Consider the following 14,053-nt stretch of genomic DNA (forward strand, 5'->3'; position numbering starts at 1 on the left):
GCAGGGTTTGAGTTTCAGCCTGGCCCAGCCAGTGAAATTTCGGCTGTTTTCCTGAGCTGGCCATGCTTTTCTTGGCTGGGATGGTATTTGAGGCATGTGCCTGCTGCAGTGCTCACAGTCAAAGATCTGCTGGAGAGAATGGGAAATGGGAAAACTGGAGGACTTCTGGCCTCCCTTTCCCCCGCACAGACACTTTGCCCTGCAGCAGTCTGGCAGACGAAGGTTTTGTCTATGGGTCAAAAAAGCTCCCAGCACCCCCAGGCCTGCAGTTCCCCTCCCACATCACTGCTCAGGGCCTGGGCAGGTGGCAGCCGCTGCGCCTGCTCCGTCCCTGCACGCCCACGTCACAGCCGCAGCGTTCCCTGTGCGGAGCCCTCCGGAGCCGCCCTGCGACAAAAGGGTCCCCACTGCCACACCCAGGCCCCCCCAGCCAGGCAGGCCCCCACTGCCACCACCCACAGCCCCACTGGCCCCCTCTGTGCAGCCGCTCCCACCACCATAACGGGTCTCTGAGCATCCCAGCTCAACCCCGCACCCTTGAATAAGTCCGTTGTTGGAAAGGGCTATTTTGGGAGGGTCCGAGACCTTCCCCCCTCCCCCAGAGCCTGCGAAGCGTTTTCCTCCCGCTCGCCGGCTGTAGCTGAAACATTGCTGCTATTCATGCAGCTCCCGACGGCCCTGCAGCGGCCGGCCCGAAGAATGGGGAGCGTCCGGCACGTCCCATTCATCCGTCACCTCAATAGCCGGGAGCGCTGGCCCCGGGGCTCCGCTGGCCCCCACGCACAAAGCAGCCCGGCCATGGCCGGAGCAGGCGCCTCCCATTGCTCTCCCAGCGCTGTCTGGACCGATTTTGCATTGATTAAAAATATTCCTTGGTGCCTTTGTAAATAAAGGACGAGGCGTCCCGACACCTGGGTGGGGGGTGGCCAAGGCGACGAGCCCAGCCCTGCTCGCCCTTCCAGCCACGTGGTCCAGCTGCGCCAGAAACCCCTGCAAAGGAAGGGGAGGCGCGACCGGAGCTCCCCAGCGCTGCCGCCACGCGCTGCAGAGCCCCGGCCGCCAACCAGGTGGATGGATTCCATTCCTGCCCCTCGGAAGGGGTGCGCAGGAACGCCCCGCTCCGGGTGCGGCACAGCGTGGGCTTGGTGATGAATCGCACCAGTGCTGGCTTTTTGCATCCCACAGCCTCGGGAGGGATAAATCGTTGCCTTTGGCCAGAGCTGAGCCGTGCCTGGGTGAGGGGAGGGCAGCCCTCTCCCCCTGCAAGCAGCCTGGTGCTCTTGTGTGTGCCCAGACACTGGGACCTGCTGATGGGGTCTCATTGTTGGCTCAAAGCACAAGACTTCATCCCATTCCTGTTCTTTGCTTTGTTCCAGGCGTGCACTTGGGTCCCTTTGGTATCCACCCTTGGTGAGCAGTGAGGTGGCTGTGCTGCCAAAGGGCTGGCAGTCCTCACATTCAGTTCTTCGAGCTATGGATGTCCCAGAGGCTCCTGGGTGGCCGGGGCAGTGGGTCAGTCTGGAAGCAGGGGTTGAAGGAGTGCATGTCCCATTCCAGCCTAGGATAAACCAACCCTCTTTGGTTCTGACACAAACCACGAGCAGAGCAGGCAGCAACATGGGTGTTGCTTGCTGTGCTCGTGGTCCTGCAGTGCTGGTGCAAGGCCCAATCCCTTGGGATGGACTGTGGCAGCAGCAAACTGCTCCTGGTGTCCTGGCTCTGCTGATGACTCCTCTGTCCTTCTCCTTTTGGCTTCCAGGACGACATGACCGACTCCCTGCGGGATTACACCAACCTGCCCGAGGCTGCGCCCCTGCTCACCATCCTGGACATGTCAGCCCGGGCCAAGTACGTGATGGATGTGGAGGAGATCACGCCCGAAATCGTGGAAGCCTTTGTCAGCGACTTTCTAGCAGACAAGCTAAAACCCGAGCCCATCTAAGGGGCCTCTGTGCCAACAGACGTTATTTAAAACTAGGTCTCTCTTCCGCCGCTTGTGGATTCTCCAGCGTGTCCTCACGCCCGACCCAGTATCCAACCTTCTTGTGGTGCCTTGTTTTACGCAGTGAATCCTTCTCCTAAGCAAACTCCTCGAGATGCACTTTCAGCAGGGAGTTGTTGGCGTTTGGAGACTTCGCTTGTGCTTCATGGTGATATATTCTCTAATAACCAGGCCAGAACTGTTACTGTATTGTTATTTTATACACGGCACTAGCTAGCAGGCAAATCTTTTTGCATGGTGTTCTTCCCAACGTATGCATCAGGCAGTGGGTGGGGTTCTTGGGGCTCTTTTCTTTCTCCTCCTCCCCCTTCTTTCCTTTCTTACCACCCCTGCTGACTAAATGACTTCCAGGAAGCAATAAGGAAACTGTCCCCATCGCCCCTGGCCAGTCCTTTCTCTCCCACGCAAGTGCCCTGACAAGGCCAAGACAAGTCTTAACTGCTGACAACCTCTGAAAGACCACGGCACAGCCAAGCTCTTCCTCCTGGGGGGTGAGACCTTCCCTCGTGGGTTTCCCACCCCTCACTCCAAGCACCGACAGCCTTAGGCAGCACTGGCTGTTCGTGTCAGGGTCCATCCCCCTGCCATGGGTGGGTATTCCCTCTGTCCCTCCCACTCTGAGCCAGGAGGAGGATCACCACCGGGCTGCCCTCACCTCTTGTTTCTTCCTTGTGCTCTCCCTGTCCCCTCTTGTCCCTCTCTCTGGTATGAACTGTCTTCTCCCCTGTGTTAGTTGATTGAGCTGTTTTTCGTAGGTGTGTCCCAAACTCAACGTAAATGGTGCTGTTCTTTAAAAAAATAACCAAAAAAAAACCCCAACCCAAACCCTAAGGAAAAAAACCCTCCCTCCCTAACCCAAGCAGCACAGCCGAGCCCTTGAAAAGTGACATTGTAAAAACTGTACATGGTGATTGGAACTTTGTAATAAAACTGTTACAATGACCTCGTTCCCGGAGGTGCCGATTGCCTGTCCTGCTGTCAGAGAGGGAGCCTGTGTGGGGGAAGAGGAGCCCCCAGCCTGACCCCATGGATCGCTGGCTCCTGGGATTCCCCCCTGGGCTCACACAGCCCCTGCCTGTGCCTGGTTTGCTGGGGTGGGTCGGAGCTCGCCAGGAGGGAGGGAGCCCTTTGGCAGCCACTGCGCCGTTCCCAGCCCGATGTCCCAGCCTGAATAGCGCGTGTTGGGCAAGCCACTGCTTTTCCCTTTCAGCTCATTAGTCAGCTATGGCAGGATTATGGTCTCCCCTTTTATCCTGCTGCAGCTTCCCACCCTGCCAGGAGCTGGGAACAGCCGCCAGCTCGGGCTGTATAAACCCAGCCTGTGTTCTGCACGTTTCAGAGGTTGTTCCCGTGTTCAGCAGTGATGAACTGACTGGTGAGCAGTTCCAGGAGCAGCCCAGCACCTCCCAGCAGTGGTGTGGTCAGGAGTGCTGGAGCTCGGACACCCCACACCACAGCCACCCCCAGCCAGCCTCGCCCACGGCAGGGTTGGAGTGATTGCTGGAGGACAGGGTTTGGGTAAGCACAGGCAGCACCCATTCAGGTGGCAGCAACCTGGCCTTCCTGACCCCAAAACCACTCCCAGCAGCCAGGCTGGGGAGGACACACGCTGTCAGCAGCAGCCTGGCTGGGCCAGCACAGACGAGGGATCTGAGGTCTCCACGGATCTGCTGGATGAAAGGGCTGGAGCAGGGGGGAACCGGCTGAGGTGAGGCCAGGACTGCTACTCAGCCTTTCCCTCCTCACTGTGATCAACCTTCCCTTCTCTCTAGCATCACCATGTGGCCACCACATCCACTGGGAGCCACGCACTCATCCCAGCACGGCTCCAGCCTTAAATACTCATTTATTACAAACCAAACAGCCCGAGCCGCTCGTTTATTAACTCTCAAGGTAACCAAAGGGAAGAGGTGCTCCTTCAGCACCCAAACCACAGCAATTCAGCCTGACACAGGCAGCTTCTGCCTGTCATCCTCCTGCTTGTGCCTCCACAGCAGCTGCCTCTTGCCCTCGAACAGCACGATGCCGGCAGCAATAGCAGAGTTCAAGCTGTCCACGCCTGGCACCACGGGAATGACCAGTCTCCTCCCGCCCGTGCTGGCTGCCAGCCGAAGTGCGGCCGGACTCAGGCCGTGGGTCTCCCCTCCGATCACCACAGCCACTGGAGTCTGTGCCCAGTCCTCGTAGTAATGCTGTGCAGCCAGCTCTGGGATTCCTGCTGCTCCCTCTTCATCCTCGTGCTCAGGAGCAGCCTTGGGGCTGGATTTCACAGGAGCTTTTGGGCTGTCAGGAGCAGACCCAGCTCCTCTCGGCACGGATGTGGTCCTGGCCGGGACATCCGGGTCGTTGTTGTCGGCCACGCAGACCTGGATGCCATCAGGAAGGTTGGTGGCAACAGATTCCCAGTCCAGGTTGGCAATGACGGGCACACGGAAGTGAGCCCCCATTCCTGCACGGAGCACCTTTGGCTCCCACAGATCCACACAGCCTGGGAAGGAACAGGGAGAAACAGTGACAGCGCAGGGACTCCCCCAAAGGTGGATTCAGCAGCCACGGTGAACCACGCCAGCCACTCCTTACAAATTCTGGGGAACATCTTCAAGCACCTCATTCCCTGCCTTACCCCCAGGTAATTCAAACTTTCCTCTTACCTTTGGTGAGCAGCACTTTCTCGCAGCCTGCTCCTGCTGCAGATCTCAGAATAGTCCCCAGGTTTCCCGGATCTCGGATGTTGTCGCAGATGAGGAGCAGTGGCAGGGAGTTGTTGAGCTGAGCTGCAGGGTAGGACATCTTGGCAGGGTCAGGCTTGGAAAAGATGCCTGAGGAAATGAAGTGTGACAGGTTTATGACTGACCCACCCCAAGGAGAGGCCTGCTCTGTGAGAGTTGGCCCAAATTTCAATAAATATGTGCTGGAGGAAGTGTTAGGAAAAGCACCACCTAAAGGAAGTTGGAGCAGAGTTTGTCACTTTGCAAGGAAAACTTATTTTCCAGCAGGGCTGGAGCATTGTGCTGTGTTTAAAGAAAGATTATTAAGAGTCATTATCCTAAATATGAAAAGCTTCCCTTTGGGCAGTGTTACAACTGTTTCAGAGGTGACTTACCTAGAAGCCCCTGAGGAGTCACGAGGTCAGACCAGGTCTTAATGTCTTCAAATTTCACCTTAACCAAGCTGGCTTGTTTTATCTCTGCCTCAGGCAGCAGCTTCAGGTGCCCCACAGTGCTGAAGAAGAGCGTTTGTGGCACAGCTCCTGCCTCCAGTGCATCCTTGATCAGCCTGTGCCCCTCCAGCAGAATCTTCCCGTGATTATCCCGAAACTTCTTTGACTTGGCAATAGTCACCACTTTTCTGTGGAGAAATTATTCAGAGATGTGGCTGTGATGCTGACACCACCTTCAGTCTGACCTTCACCAGCCCCTGAGAGCTTCACTGGGAGGTCACAAAGATGATCGAGGGATGGAGCACCTCTCCTAAGAGGAAAGGCTGGAAAGGTGACCTTACAGCACCTTTCAGTACTTGAAGGGACTCCAAGAGAGCTGGAGAAGGACTTCAACAAGGGCCTGGAGTGCCAGGACAAAGGGGAATGGCTTTGAACTTCCAGAGGGCAGGATTAGATGGGATATTGGGAAGGAATTGCTCTCTGTGAGGGTGGCGAGGCCCTGGATCCCTGGAAGTGTCGAAGGCCAGGCAGGATGATGCTTGGAGCAACCTGGGATAGTGGAAGGTGTCCCTGCCCACGATAAGGGGCGGAACAGGATGGGCTTTAAGGTCCCTTCCAACCCATGCACTCCCCGGTTCTATGAAGCACCCCCGGTACCCCCAGCCCGGCAGCGGGTGTCAGTCTCCCCGCTTCCTCCCAAGGCTGGAATTCCCCTCCCATTCAGGGAGTTTTACGAAGGGCAGCACGGCCGGGCCCCGCTCCCCGCGCTCACCCCATCCTGCGGTCCCCGGGCGCCGCCTTCTCGTACCACAGCCCCGGCGCGGCCGCGCAGCGCTCCACGGCGGGCAGAGGCGGCGGCTGCGGCTCCGAGCGCTCCGGGGGGCTCTGCGGGCGCTCCCGGGCGCTCTGCGGCTGCAGCACCCGCACGGGGCTCCGCCGCAGCGCCCGCACCCCGCGCCGCCCGCCCGCGTCCCCCCGCGCCCCGCGGGGCCTCAGCAGCGCCCGCCACGCGCGGCCCAGCGCCGCCATCGCGCGCCGGCCCCGCCCCGTGACGTCACCGCGCCCGGCCGCGTGACGTCACCGCGCCGCGTGACGTCACGGCCGCAGTCATGGCTTCCCGCAGGGCGCTGCACTTCGTGTTCAAAGTGGGCGACCGGGCCCGCACCGCGCGGTTCTACCGGGAGCTGCTGGGCATGAGGGTGAGCGGCGGGGCCAGGGAGGGGCGGGCCGGGCCGGGGCTGTCCCGGAGAACGGGCGGTTCTGCGGCCGCCGTGTCCCCGGACCGCGGCCCAGGGGAAGGGATGGAAATGGGGATGGAAATGGGGGTGGAAATGGGAGCCACGTCCTGCCCACGCTCACCCTCTTCTCGCCCGCTTCACCAAGCCTAGGGAAGGGATCCCGGGCTGGAACGAGGTGATCTTCAAGGTCCCCTCCCAACCCAAAGCGTTTGTGTGGTTCTCAAGGTGCTGAGGCACGAGGAGTTCGAGGAGGGCTGCAAGGCCAGCTGCAACGGGTGAGTGCCCTGCCCGCCGTGACCGCCCATGTGCCAGCTGGTAGCTCACAGGAAAGTAAGGGTTGTGTTGTTCTTTATTAGGCGCCTTCCCTTGGAACCTACAGCCCCTCGCTCTGTGTAGGTGTGATGCTTACCCTGAACATAAATGTCACGCCTATAGACTGGTACTTAACTGTACCAAGTTATTTCTAAGCTTAGCAGTCACTACGTTCAGTTCCAGTGATTATTTATATAGGTGTGACACTGTCAAGGTTCTTGAGTTAAAAATCCCTCCTGGTAGCCCCAAAAGCTTTTGTAAAGACAGAGGAATGAAAGAAAGGAGAAATAGGAATGCATTTCTCTCTGAAATTGAAGGAATCTGACAGTTTGGTGCCCTTTCCTACTTAGCAATAAGGAAGTGATTATATAATTGCAGCTAATGAGCAGCCTGTGCTCTTAAAGCAGGAGCTGTTAATGAGGTAGAATTGCTTTTATCACACGGCCATGAACGACAGCCCGGGGTCAAAATGCCATTATTTTACTCTAACAATGCAATTCCTCCTTGAAACGCAAATACTTGCAGCTCTTAGTGGTTACTTTTAATACTCATGACATTAAAATGCGGACAATACGGATCTTCCAGCCCTTACGATGGAAAATGGAGCAAGACCATGGTGGGCTACGGACCAGAGGACAACCACTTTGTTGCAGAGCTGACTTACAATTATGGCATTGGAGAATATCGCCTGGGCAATGACTTCCTGGTGAGTTCCACTCCAAGCAGCCCACCCTTCTCATGATAAGCTTATTTACTTCAATAATTAGAAGCTTGTGTGTCAAATGGGTTGTACCAGCTGCTTTTTTATGCTCTTTGGTTTCTTAAACACTTCAGTGTTGCTTTTGTGGTTGTCTCCAGGTCAGAAGAGCAGAAACCAGAGCAGATTTGGGCTCACTTAATGTCCAGGAAGCATTCCTTGAGCTCTGCCTCTGCTGTGTGTGTGGGACAGCTGGTACTGGCTGCCAGATCCAACACGGAATGCTTAGCAAAACACTCTTATATTTATTATTAATCATTTTTTTGTGATTTGGTGGCTGGCAGCAGGTGGACATCTCACGTTTCCTGTGTGAAAACAGGTGATGTCTCTGCAGCCACCCTGTGAATTTTGTTGTGTCCTCTATAGGGCATTACTCTGGTGTCCAGCCAGGCTGTGAGCAATGCCAGGAAGATGGGGTGGCCCCTCAAAGAAGTCACCTCTGGTGTCTTTGAAGCTGAAGCCCCAGGAGGGTACAAGTTCTACCTGGAAGACAAGGAACAGCTCAAGCAAGGTGAAATATTTACCCTCACCCTTACTGGTGTTCAGAAGGATTTACCAGTGGGATATCAGAGTGGGCTGTGTGTTTATTTTGATGGCATTTTATAAAACAGCACTTTTTTATCATTTCTTTGTTACTTTTCAAGAATGCAAAACTGCATTTAAACCTATAATACATTTGTAACTAATTTGAAATTGTTGCAATCCTCAAGATCCTGTGTGGAAGGTGACCCTGGGTGTCTCAGACCTGCAGAAGTCTGTGAGCTACTGGTCTGGTTTGCTTGGGATGAAAGTATATGAGAAGGATGAGGAGAAACAAAGGGCTTTGCTGGGCTACGCTGATAACCAGGTCAGTCCTTGGAAACCTCGCCATGAAAACTTCTTATTTTATGAAAACAGCATCTTAAAAGGAAAAAATTTCTTAATTAAAGCAACTGTGCACTTAATTAAGAGTGTTTTCATTGAAGCTTGTGTACACTCAACTGCGTTTTTAAAAAAAGCAAAGCTGTGGTTTGCTCTGGTGATTCTGCCTTGCTGGGAAGTGCGTGAATGGGGGATTTTTGGAATCACCCACATCCTGGAGAAAAAGCTGCAGTGTCCCTAGAAGCCAGGCTGGGCTTTTCGCTGTTGCAGTGCAAGCTGGAGCTGAAGGCTGGCAGAGGGGCCGTGGATCACGGGACAGCGTTCGGGCGCATCGCCTTCTCCTGCGCCAAGGACGAGGTAACAGCCACGCTTCTCTCACGCCTCTCCTTACCCCACAGCTGGGGAAGGCAGTTTTTTAATGTGAACAGAATATCTCTGAGCAGATAGTTTGCTTATCTTTCTGGCAGTGGGATGGTTTTGGTTGGTTTTCTGTTTTAAGCTGCCAAGCATCGAAGCCCTGATGAAAAAGGAGAATCAGAAAATTCTGACGCCTCTGGTGAGCTTGGACACGCCTGGCAAAGCCACGGTGCAAGTGGTTATTCTGGCTGATCCTGTGAGTAACACTGGAAACAGTGATTAAATTGGGTTTAAATGCTCTCTGCCATTGGTTTTGACTGAGCTGCTCCTGTTTAGGATGGCCATGAAATCTGTTTTGTGGGAGATGAAGCGTTCAGAGAGCTGTCCAAGGTGGACCCTAATGGTGACAAGCTGTTGGATGATGTAAGTGGCTGCACATTCATTTTCTTCCTGATTAGAGACACCTGTAGAATCCAATTTTCATCCCATGCTGAGTGTTTTTGGGAGAAGCAAATTGCCCAGGCTTGGTAAGGAAAATAAATCCGTTTTTAAAGCTCACTGAGTACCCTGGGTGGAGTTTTCCAGCCTTCCCCTTGGGACATGGTCACGTTACTTGCTGTGGCAGAGAACACTGGTTTTCAGTGTCTGTTCTTCTTACAAGTAGCTAAAAAATGATTTATCCCTGCAGAGAGCTTTCCTCCTGTTCTGACCACACTCCCACTTGTCTTTGTGCAGGCCATGGCTGCAGACAACAGTGACAAGTGGTTTGCTGAACACAACATGAAGAAGGTTTCAGCTTAGCTGGAGCAATGGACTGGGCTGCTCCTCTGTGCCTTGGAGTTCTTCCAGGAAAATGCCAATTGCACTGCCCTCCCAATCAGAGGGTGCTGGAGTGTCCCGTGGTGGTTTTTTGGTTTGATTTAAGCTGATATCTCTGGTTGCTGCTCTCTCCCTTCCAGCAAATCACATCTTCTTCCAAACAACAGGGCTGTGCAGCAAGGAACAGGCTAAGCCCTTGGCTTCATAACAGGTGTTATCAGTCAAGAAAACCTCACATTTCTGTTGCTGTTATACTTGAAAGAAAGGTTAATAGAGATGGTGTTTTCTAATTCATTTATTTTCTGATTAATTTGCTTTAGCTGTCCTTTATTTGCAGGCTGGGAGAGGGTTTTCAGGTAGCTGTGACTCCTTGCCCTCTCCAGTGGGGCTGTGCAGGGGGAACTGGAGCAGGGAACAGGGAGTGCATCCCTTTATTAGGAACAAAGAAAGGATCTTGCCAAACCCCTTCCCAAGGAGATTTCCACATTGCAGGAGGGAGCTGAGGCTGTGCTTTGTGGTTTGTAGCTGCACTGCCTGCTGAGGTGCCAGGGGGCAGCTTGAAATAAGTTCTGCAATGAGCTTTTGGTGAGAAGCTGCCTCTGGAAGTCGCAGGTCAGGGTTTATTCCATTGGAATGAGGTCGCTCTGCTTTTGCTGGTGGAATGAGAGCTGGGAATACAGGGAGTCATTCCTGGCATTTTCTGTGCCAGGTATGCTGCCTGGCTTATCATCTTCTTGATGAGAACCTTAAATAAAGTATCTTAAATCAGGTTTTTCATCATGAAACTGAAATGAGTTTTACAGGGAAGAGCAGCCAGGATCAGCAGTGTTGGCACTTCTGAGCTGAAACAGGAAAAATCCCTCACTGCAAGTTTGCCTGAGCTTTTAAATTCACGTTTAACGACGGGTTTGAATCGTACTCATCCAATTAAATTGGAGCACGGTAATTAATTAATTAATTAATTAATCCTGCCCGTCTCCGCGCCGCCAGGGGGCGCTGCGGGCCGGGGGGGGGACGCTGTTACCGGTGTGACGTCAGCGCGCCGCCCGCGTGACGTCAGAGCGAGGCGCCGCCATGGAGCCGGCGGAGCGCGGGGCGGCCGCGGGGCCGGGGCCGGGGCCGGGGCCGGGCTGTGCCGCGGGGCCGTGGGCCGTGGGCGAGGAGACGGCGATCCTGCACGGCGGCTTCCTGCTGGCCGCCCGCCTGCTGCAGCCGCGGCCGCTGCGGGAGCTGCGCAAAGCCGACTGGCCCCGCGCGGGCGTGCCCATCACCGACGCGCTGCGCGAGATCGGCGAGCGCTGCCCCTCGCCGCTGGGCCACGGCCTCTGGGAGAAGGAGGCCGTGGCCATCGTCTGGGCGAAAATCTTGCTGCCCGCCCCACCCGCCGCCTCGCTGGAATGGGGCTGGAAGGATGACGGGTTCTTCTCCGTGGGCGCGATGATCCCCGATGTCAACCACACCGCCCTCTTCGAGCTGGTCAAGGCGCTGGGAGTGCCGCGGCTCTTCGTGCAGCTGCTGCTGGCGCTGCCTCCAGATGTGTGCCGGGGACAGCTGGAGAACTTGGTGGAGTACATCTCCAGCGAGACATCCCCGTCGGACGTCAGGTTCTTGTTGGACGTGTGGTGGGAGGTGATGAAGCACCAGGAGGGACAGGAGGATGCGACGGTGTCTGCGTTCAGTGCTCTCATACATCAGCACGGGGCTGAGCCCTCCCTGGAGGATGGTCTGCAGCCCCCGAAGAGGTTCAAGGGTGACCCTGGGAACCCCCCAGGTGCCACTGGGCTGCCGATGCTGCTGCTGGAGGGGTTAAAGCAGATCCGAGGCAGCATCGCCCAGCCCCGCTTGAGGTGCTATGCCCTGGCCAACTTGGCTGAGCTGCTGTGCCTGTCCTCTGGGCTGGGGCCAGGGGCCAGCCCCCTGCCCATCACAGAGTACCTGGCCAAGGTCAGTGCCGTGGTCAGCCTCTGGGGCAGTGACACTGACAGCCAGTACCACCCCTGCGGGCTGGCAGAGAAGGTGAGGGAAGCAGAGAGAAGCGTGAGCCTCCTGCCCCTTACCAGACTCTCTCGTGAGGAGCTCTTTGTTGGCTTGGACTTGCTCTGCAGCTTCTTACAGGCCTGGGGAGAGGAGCTGCAGGACACTCTGAAGGGCTCTGAGGAGCTGTGTTACGAGAGCTACCGGCTCCTGGACACTCTGACCACCCTTGGGAAGAACCTGGATTTCCTCTCAGAGACCGGAGACCTGGGGGAGGGCGAAGCACAGGTAGTGTTAGAGCTGACACAGCTCACCAAGGACTTTCTCAGGGACACCAGTGCTGTCCTGAAGGGTTTGGACACCAGCCTCGAGTCTTCAGTTGCCATGGCAATCATTGCCCAAAGGCTGGACCGCCATGTGGACGTGTGCTCTGTTTTTGCATCTGAAAAGACCTGGGCTTTTTCAAAGGCCTGGGTCGAGTGCCTCGTGAAAAACAAAGCTCTGTTCCAGAACCCTGAGCTAGTTTTGAAACTGCTGGAGATGCTGGTGAATTTTTCCACGTCCCACCATGACAAGGAGGCCCGAGAGCTGCAGATGGAAGTGACCAAAGCCATCGTGGAGTGTTACACTGAGCTTTCTTTAACTGATAAAAACCAAGTGATCTCAGGTGTCCTGGCGTCCTGGGGTGGCCAAGGTCTGTCCCAGAACTTGCAGGTTGTCAGGGATGGGTTCCAGGAGGACCTGAATGTGACTTTCAACCAGATCACAAAGAGTGTGTCTGATGAGGGCCTGACCAGGGCTGTGGCTTCTGTGGCCAGGCTGACGCTGCTGTACCCCGAGGCCACAGTGAAGCAGGTTTGTCATCTTGCTGTGGTCAACCTCGGAGCACACCAGTTCCTCGCCCAAATCCTCTGCTCCTTCTCAGCACTGAGCTTCCTGGAGAGCCATGAGGATCCAGGCAGGCCACGCAGCCTGGTGGTGAGGTGTCTGGAGGAGGCAGTGTGGGGGAAGCTTTCCACGGCGAGGGAAGAGGAGCAATTCCTTCAGTTCCTGGCCTTTCTCATGCAGCCAGGCTCAGCCACCCCACTTGTGTCACCTGCAGAGGTGGCCAAAGCCTTTGTCCTTCCCTATTTGAAGTCAGACTCTCCTCAGATTGAGCTGAGCCTGCAGATCCTCAGTAAGGTTTTGGGAATACCGTCCTGTTCAGAAGAGCACTGGATCAAATCCTGCCACCCGTTCCCACTTCTCCTCAGCCTCTGCAAACTTCTGGATGGTTACACCAAACACTGGCATCAGCCTAAGGAGCAGCTCTTCCCTTCCCTGGAGACCAAAGACCTGATTCTGAACATCCTTTGCCAGCTGTGCGAGCTGGTGGGACCAGAGACCGTCCCCTCCCCGGAGCTGTGGGTGCAGTCGCTGGCCTGGCTCCACAGGAAGGTGGCACCACTGGACTGGACTGTCGGGCTCCGTCTGAAGAAGCTTTACGGGGACCACTTCAAGAACGAGGTCCCGGCGACACTGTTTGAGATCTGCAGGCTTCCTGAGGACGAATGGACATCCCAGTCCTTGCCAGCCTACGGGCCGGGCAGCGGGCTGCTGGCGTGGATGGAGTGCTGCTGCGTGTCCCTAGCGCTCAGGGACACGATGCTGGCGCTGCTCACCGTCAACGTGGACAACCCTGAAGAAGTGAATCTCTTCAGCAAGGGCTTCCTGGTGGCCCTCATCCAGGTGCTGCCTTGGTGCAGCCACGGCGAGTGGAAGAGGCTCGTGCCCGTGGTGGAGCAGCTGCTGCAGCGGCAGATGCTGCACGTGCCCTACACGCTGGAGTACGTGCAGCACATGCCCCTGCTCAACCTCCGCCCCTTCGCCTGCCACCTCCAGCTCTCCGTGCTTTTCCTGCGGGGCTTCCAGCTCCTCTGCAGCTCCAGCTGCTCCTCCTGGCTGCCGCCAGAGGCCTGGCTCCACGTGGTGCAGCTGTACTGCGCCAGCCTGACCGACTTGCTGGCCTCCGTCAAGGCCACGGCGAGAGCCCCGTCTCACCCCGCCGAGGACGGCGCCGGCACGCAGGAGGTGTCCTTTGTGTGCATCCAGATGTTCTGTCACCTGCTGCACGTGGCTGCCATGCTGCCGGCCGGGGGCTGCGGGGAGCCGCTGCTGGTGGTGGCCCTGGAGGTGCTGTCGCAGTACGAGGCGTCCAGCAGCGCCGACGCGGCTCCCTGCGCCGCGCTGCGCAGAGCCAACGAGAGGCACTTCCTGGAGTCCATCACGGACAACGTGGGGCACGAGGAGCTGCGCAGCACCCTCCTGCAGAAGCTCAGCAAGCTGGGAGCGCACTCGGAGCGCTGACAAGGGACCTCTGATCTGGATCTTGTAAGATCTGTAATAAACCCTTGTTTTTCCTCTTTTGAATGTATTCCCTCCCTGCTGTTTTTTCTTCCACTGGGCAGTGGAAGTGGCCGTATAAAGATGCGGTAGGAGGAGCCACTTCAGTTATCCATTGAAATAACTGGACACAGCTGTTCCTGAGCCAAGCTGCCAGTTCTGTGGCTGCAGCCTTGCCTGCTGGCACTTTG

General features: G+C 56.3%; 4 protein-coding genes across 5 annotated transcripts in view; 3 read left to right on the plus strand and 1 right to left on the minus strand.

Annotated features, from left to right (window-relative positions):
* The window catches only part of NXN (nucleoredoxin), a 47,909-nt gene extending 44,958 nt beyond the window's left edge, over nucleotides 1-2,951 (plus strand). Inside the window, exon 8 of the mRNA XM_039562926.1 lies at nucleotides 1,760-2,951. Coding sequence (XP_039418860.1) covers nucleotides 1,760-1,942 — 183 coding nt within the window. The 3' untranslated portion in view covers nucleotides 1,943-2,951. The remainder of the gene's footprint in view (nucleotides 1-1,759) is intronic.
* An 878-nt stretch (nucleotides 2,952-3,829) lies between these two features.
* Nucleotides 3,830-6,191, minus strand: MRM3 (mitochondrial rRNA methyltransferase 3). The gene is made up of 4 exons (XM_039563171.1): nucleotides 5,935-6,191; nucleotides 5,106-5,350; nucleotides 4,654-4,821; nucleotides 3,830-4,490 (listed from the first exon to the last, which is right to left on the minus strand). Exons 1-4 carry the CDS (start codon nucleotides 6,189-6,191, stop codon nucleotides 3,943-3,945), a joined length of 1,218 nt encoding a protein of 405 aa, XP_039419105.1. The 3' UTR covers nucleotides 3,830-3,942.
* A 50-nt stretch (nucleotides 6,192-6,241) lies between these two features.
* On the plus strand, nucleotides 6,242-9,816 carry GLOD4 (glyoxalase domain containing 4). Of its 2 annotated transcripts, XM_039562913.1 has the most exons (9): nucleotides 6,242-6,361; nucleotides 6,626-6,675; nucleotides 7,298-7,418; nucleotides 7,836-7,980; nucleotides 8,180-8,316; nucleotides 8,601-8,687; nucleotides 8,830-8,943; nucleotides 9,024-9,110; nucleotides 9,423-9,816. In XM_039562913.1, exons 1-9 carry the CDS (start codon nucleotides 6,272-6,274, stop codon nucleotides 9,486-9,488), a joined length of 897 nt encoding a protein of 298 aa, XP_039418847.1. In that variant the 5' UTR covers nucleotides 6,242-6,271; the 3' UTR covers nucleotides 9,489-9,816. The 2 variants fall into 2 exon arrangements, with proteins under 2 accessions (XP_039418847.1, XP_039418848.1); XM_039562914.1 differs by lacking the exon at nucleotides 6,626-6,675 and having other exon boundaries at nucleotides 6,285-6,361.
* A 764-nt stretch (nucleotides 9,817-10,580) lies between these two features.
* On the plus strand, nucleotides 10,581-13,893 carry GEMIN4 (gem nuclear organelle associated protein 4). Its single transcript, XM_039562915.1, has one exon. The coding sequence runs from the start codon at nucleotides 10,581-10,583 to the stop codon at nucleotides 13,824-13,826; it is 3,246 nt and encodes a 1,081-aa protein (XP_039418849.1). The 3' UTR covers nucleotides 13,827-13,893.
* Nucleotides 13,894-14,053: the final 160 nt, after the last annotated feature.

Source organism: Corvus cornix, chromosome 19 (assembly GCF_000738735.6).
Source record: "Corvus cornix cornix isolate S_Up_H32 chromosome 19, ASM73873v5, whole genome shotgun sequence".
NCBI lineage: Eukaryota > Metazoa > Chordata > Aves > Passeriformes > Corvidae > Corvus > Corvus cornix.

Bases quoted from the DNA above. Each gene is read 5' to 3' on its own strand.
- MRM3 (XM_039563171.1), bottom strand. From the start codon at position 6,191: ATGGCGGCGCTGGGCCGCGCGTGGCGGGCGCTGCTGAGGCCCCGCGGG. The intron at 5,351-5,934 runs GTGAGCGCGGGG...ATTTCTCCACAG, and splicing joins CCCGGGGACCGCAGGATGGG to AAAAGTGGTGACTATTGCCA. The intron at 4,822-5,105 runs GTAAGTCACCTC...TCATTTCCTCAG, and splicing joins GACTCCTCAGGGGCTTCTAG to GCATCTTTTCCAAGCCTGAC.
- GLOD4 (XM_039562913.1), top strand. From the start codon at position 6,272: ATGGCTTCCCGCAGGGCGCTGCACTTCGTGTTCAAAGTGGGCGACCGG. The intron at 6,676-7,297 runs GTGAGTGCCCTG...CGGATCTTCCAG, and splicing joins TGCAAGGCCAGCTGCAACGG to CCCTTACGATGGAAAATGGA. The intron at 8,944-9,023 runs GTGAGTAACACT...GCTCCTGTTTAG, and splicing joins TGGTTATTCTGGCTGATCCT to GATGGCCATGAAATCTGTTT.
- GEMIN4 (XM_039562915.1), top strand. From the start codon at position 10,581: ATGGAGCCGGCGGAGCGCGGGGCGGCCGCGGGGCCGGGGCCGGGGCCG.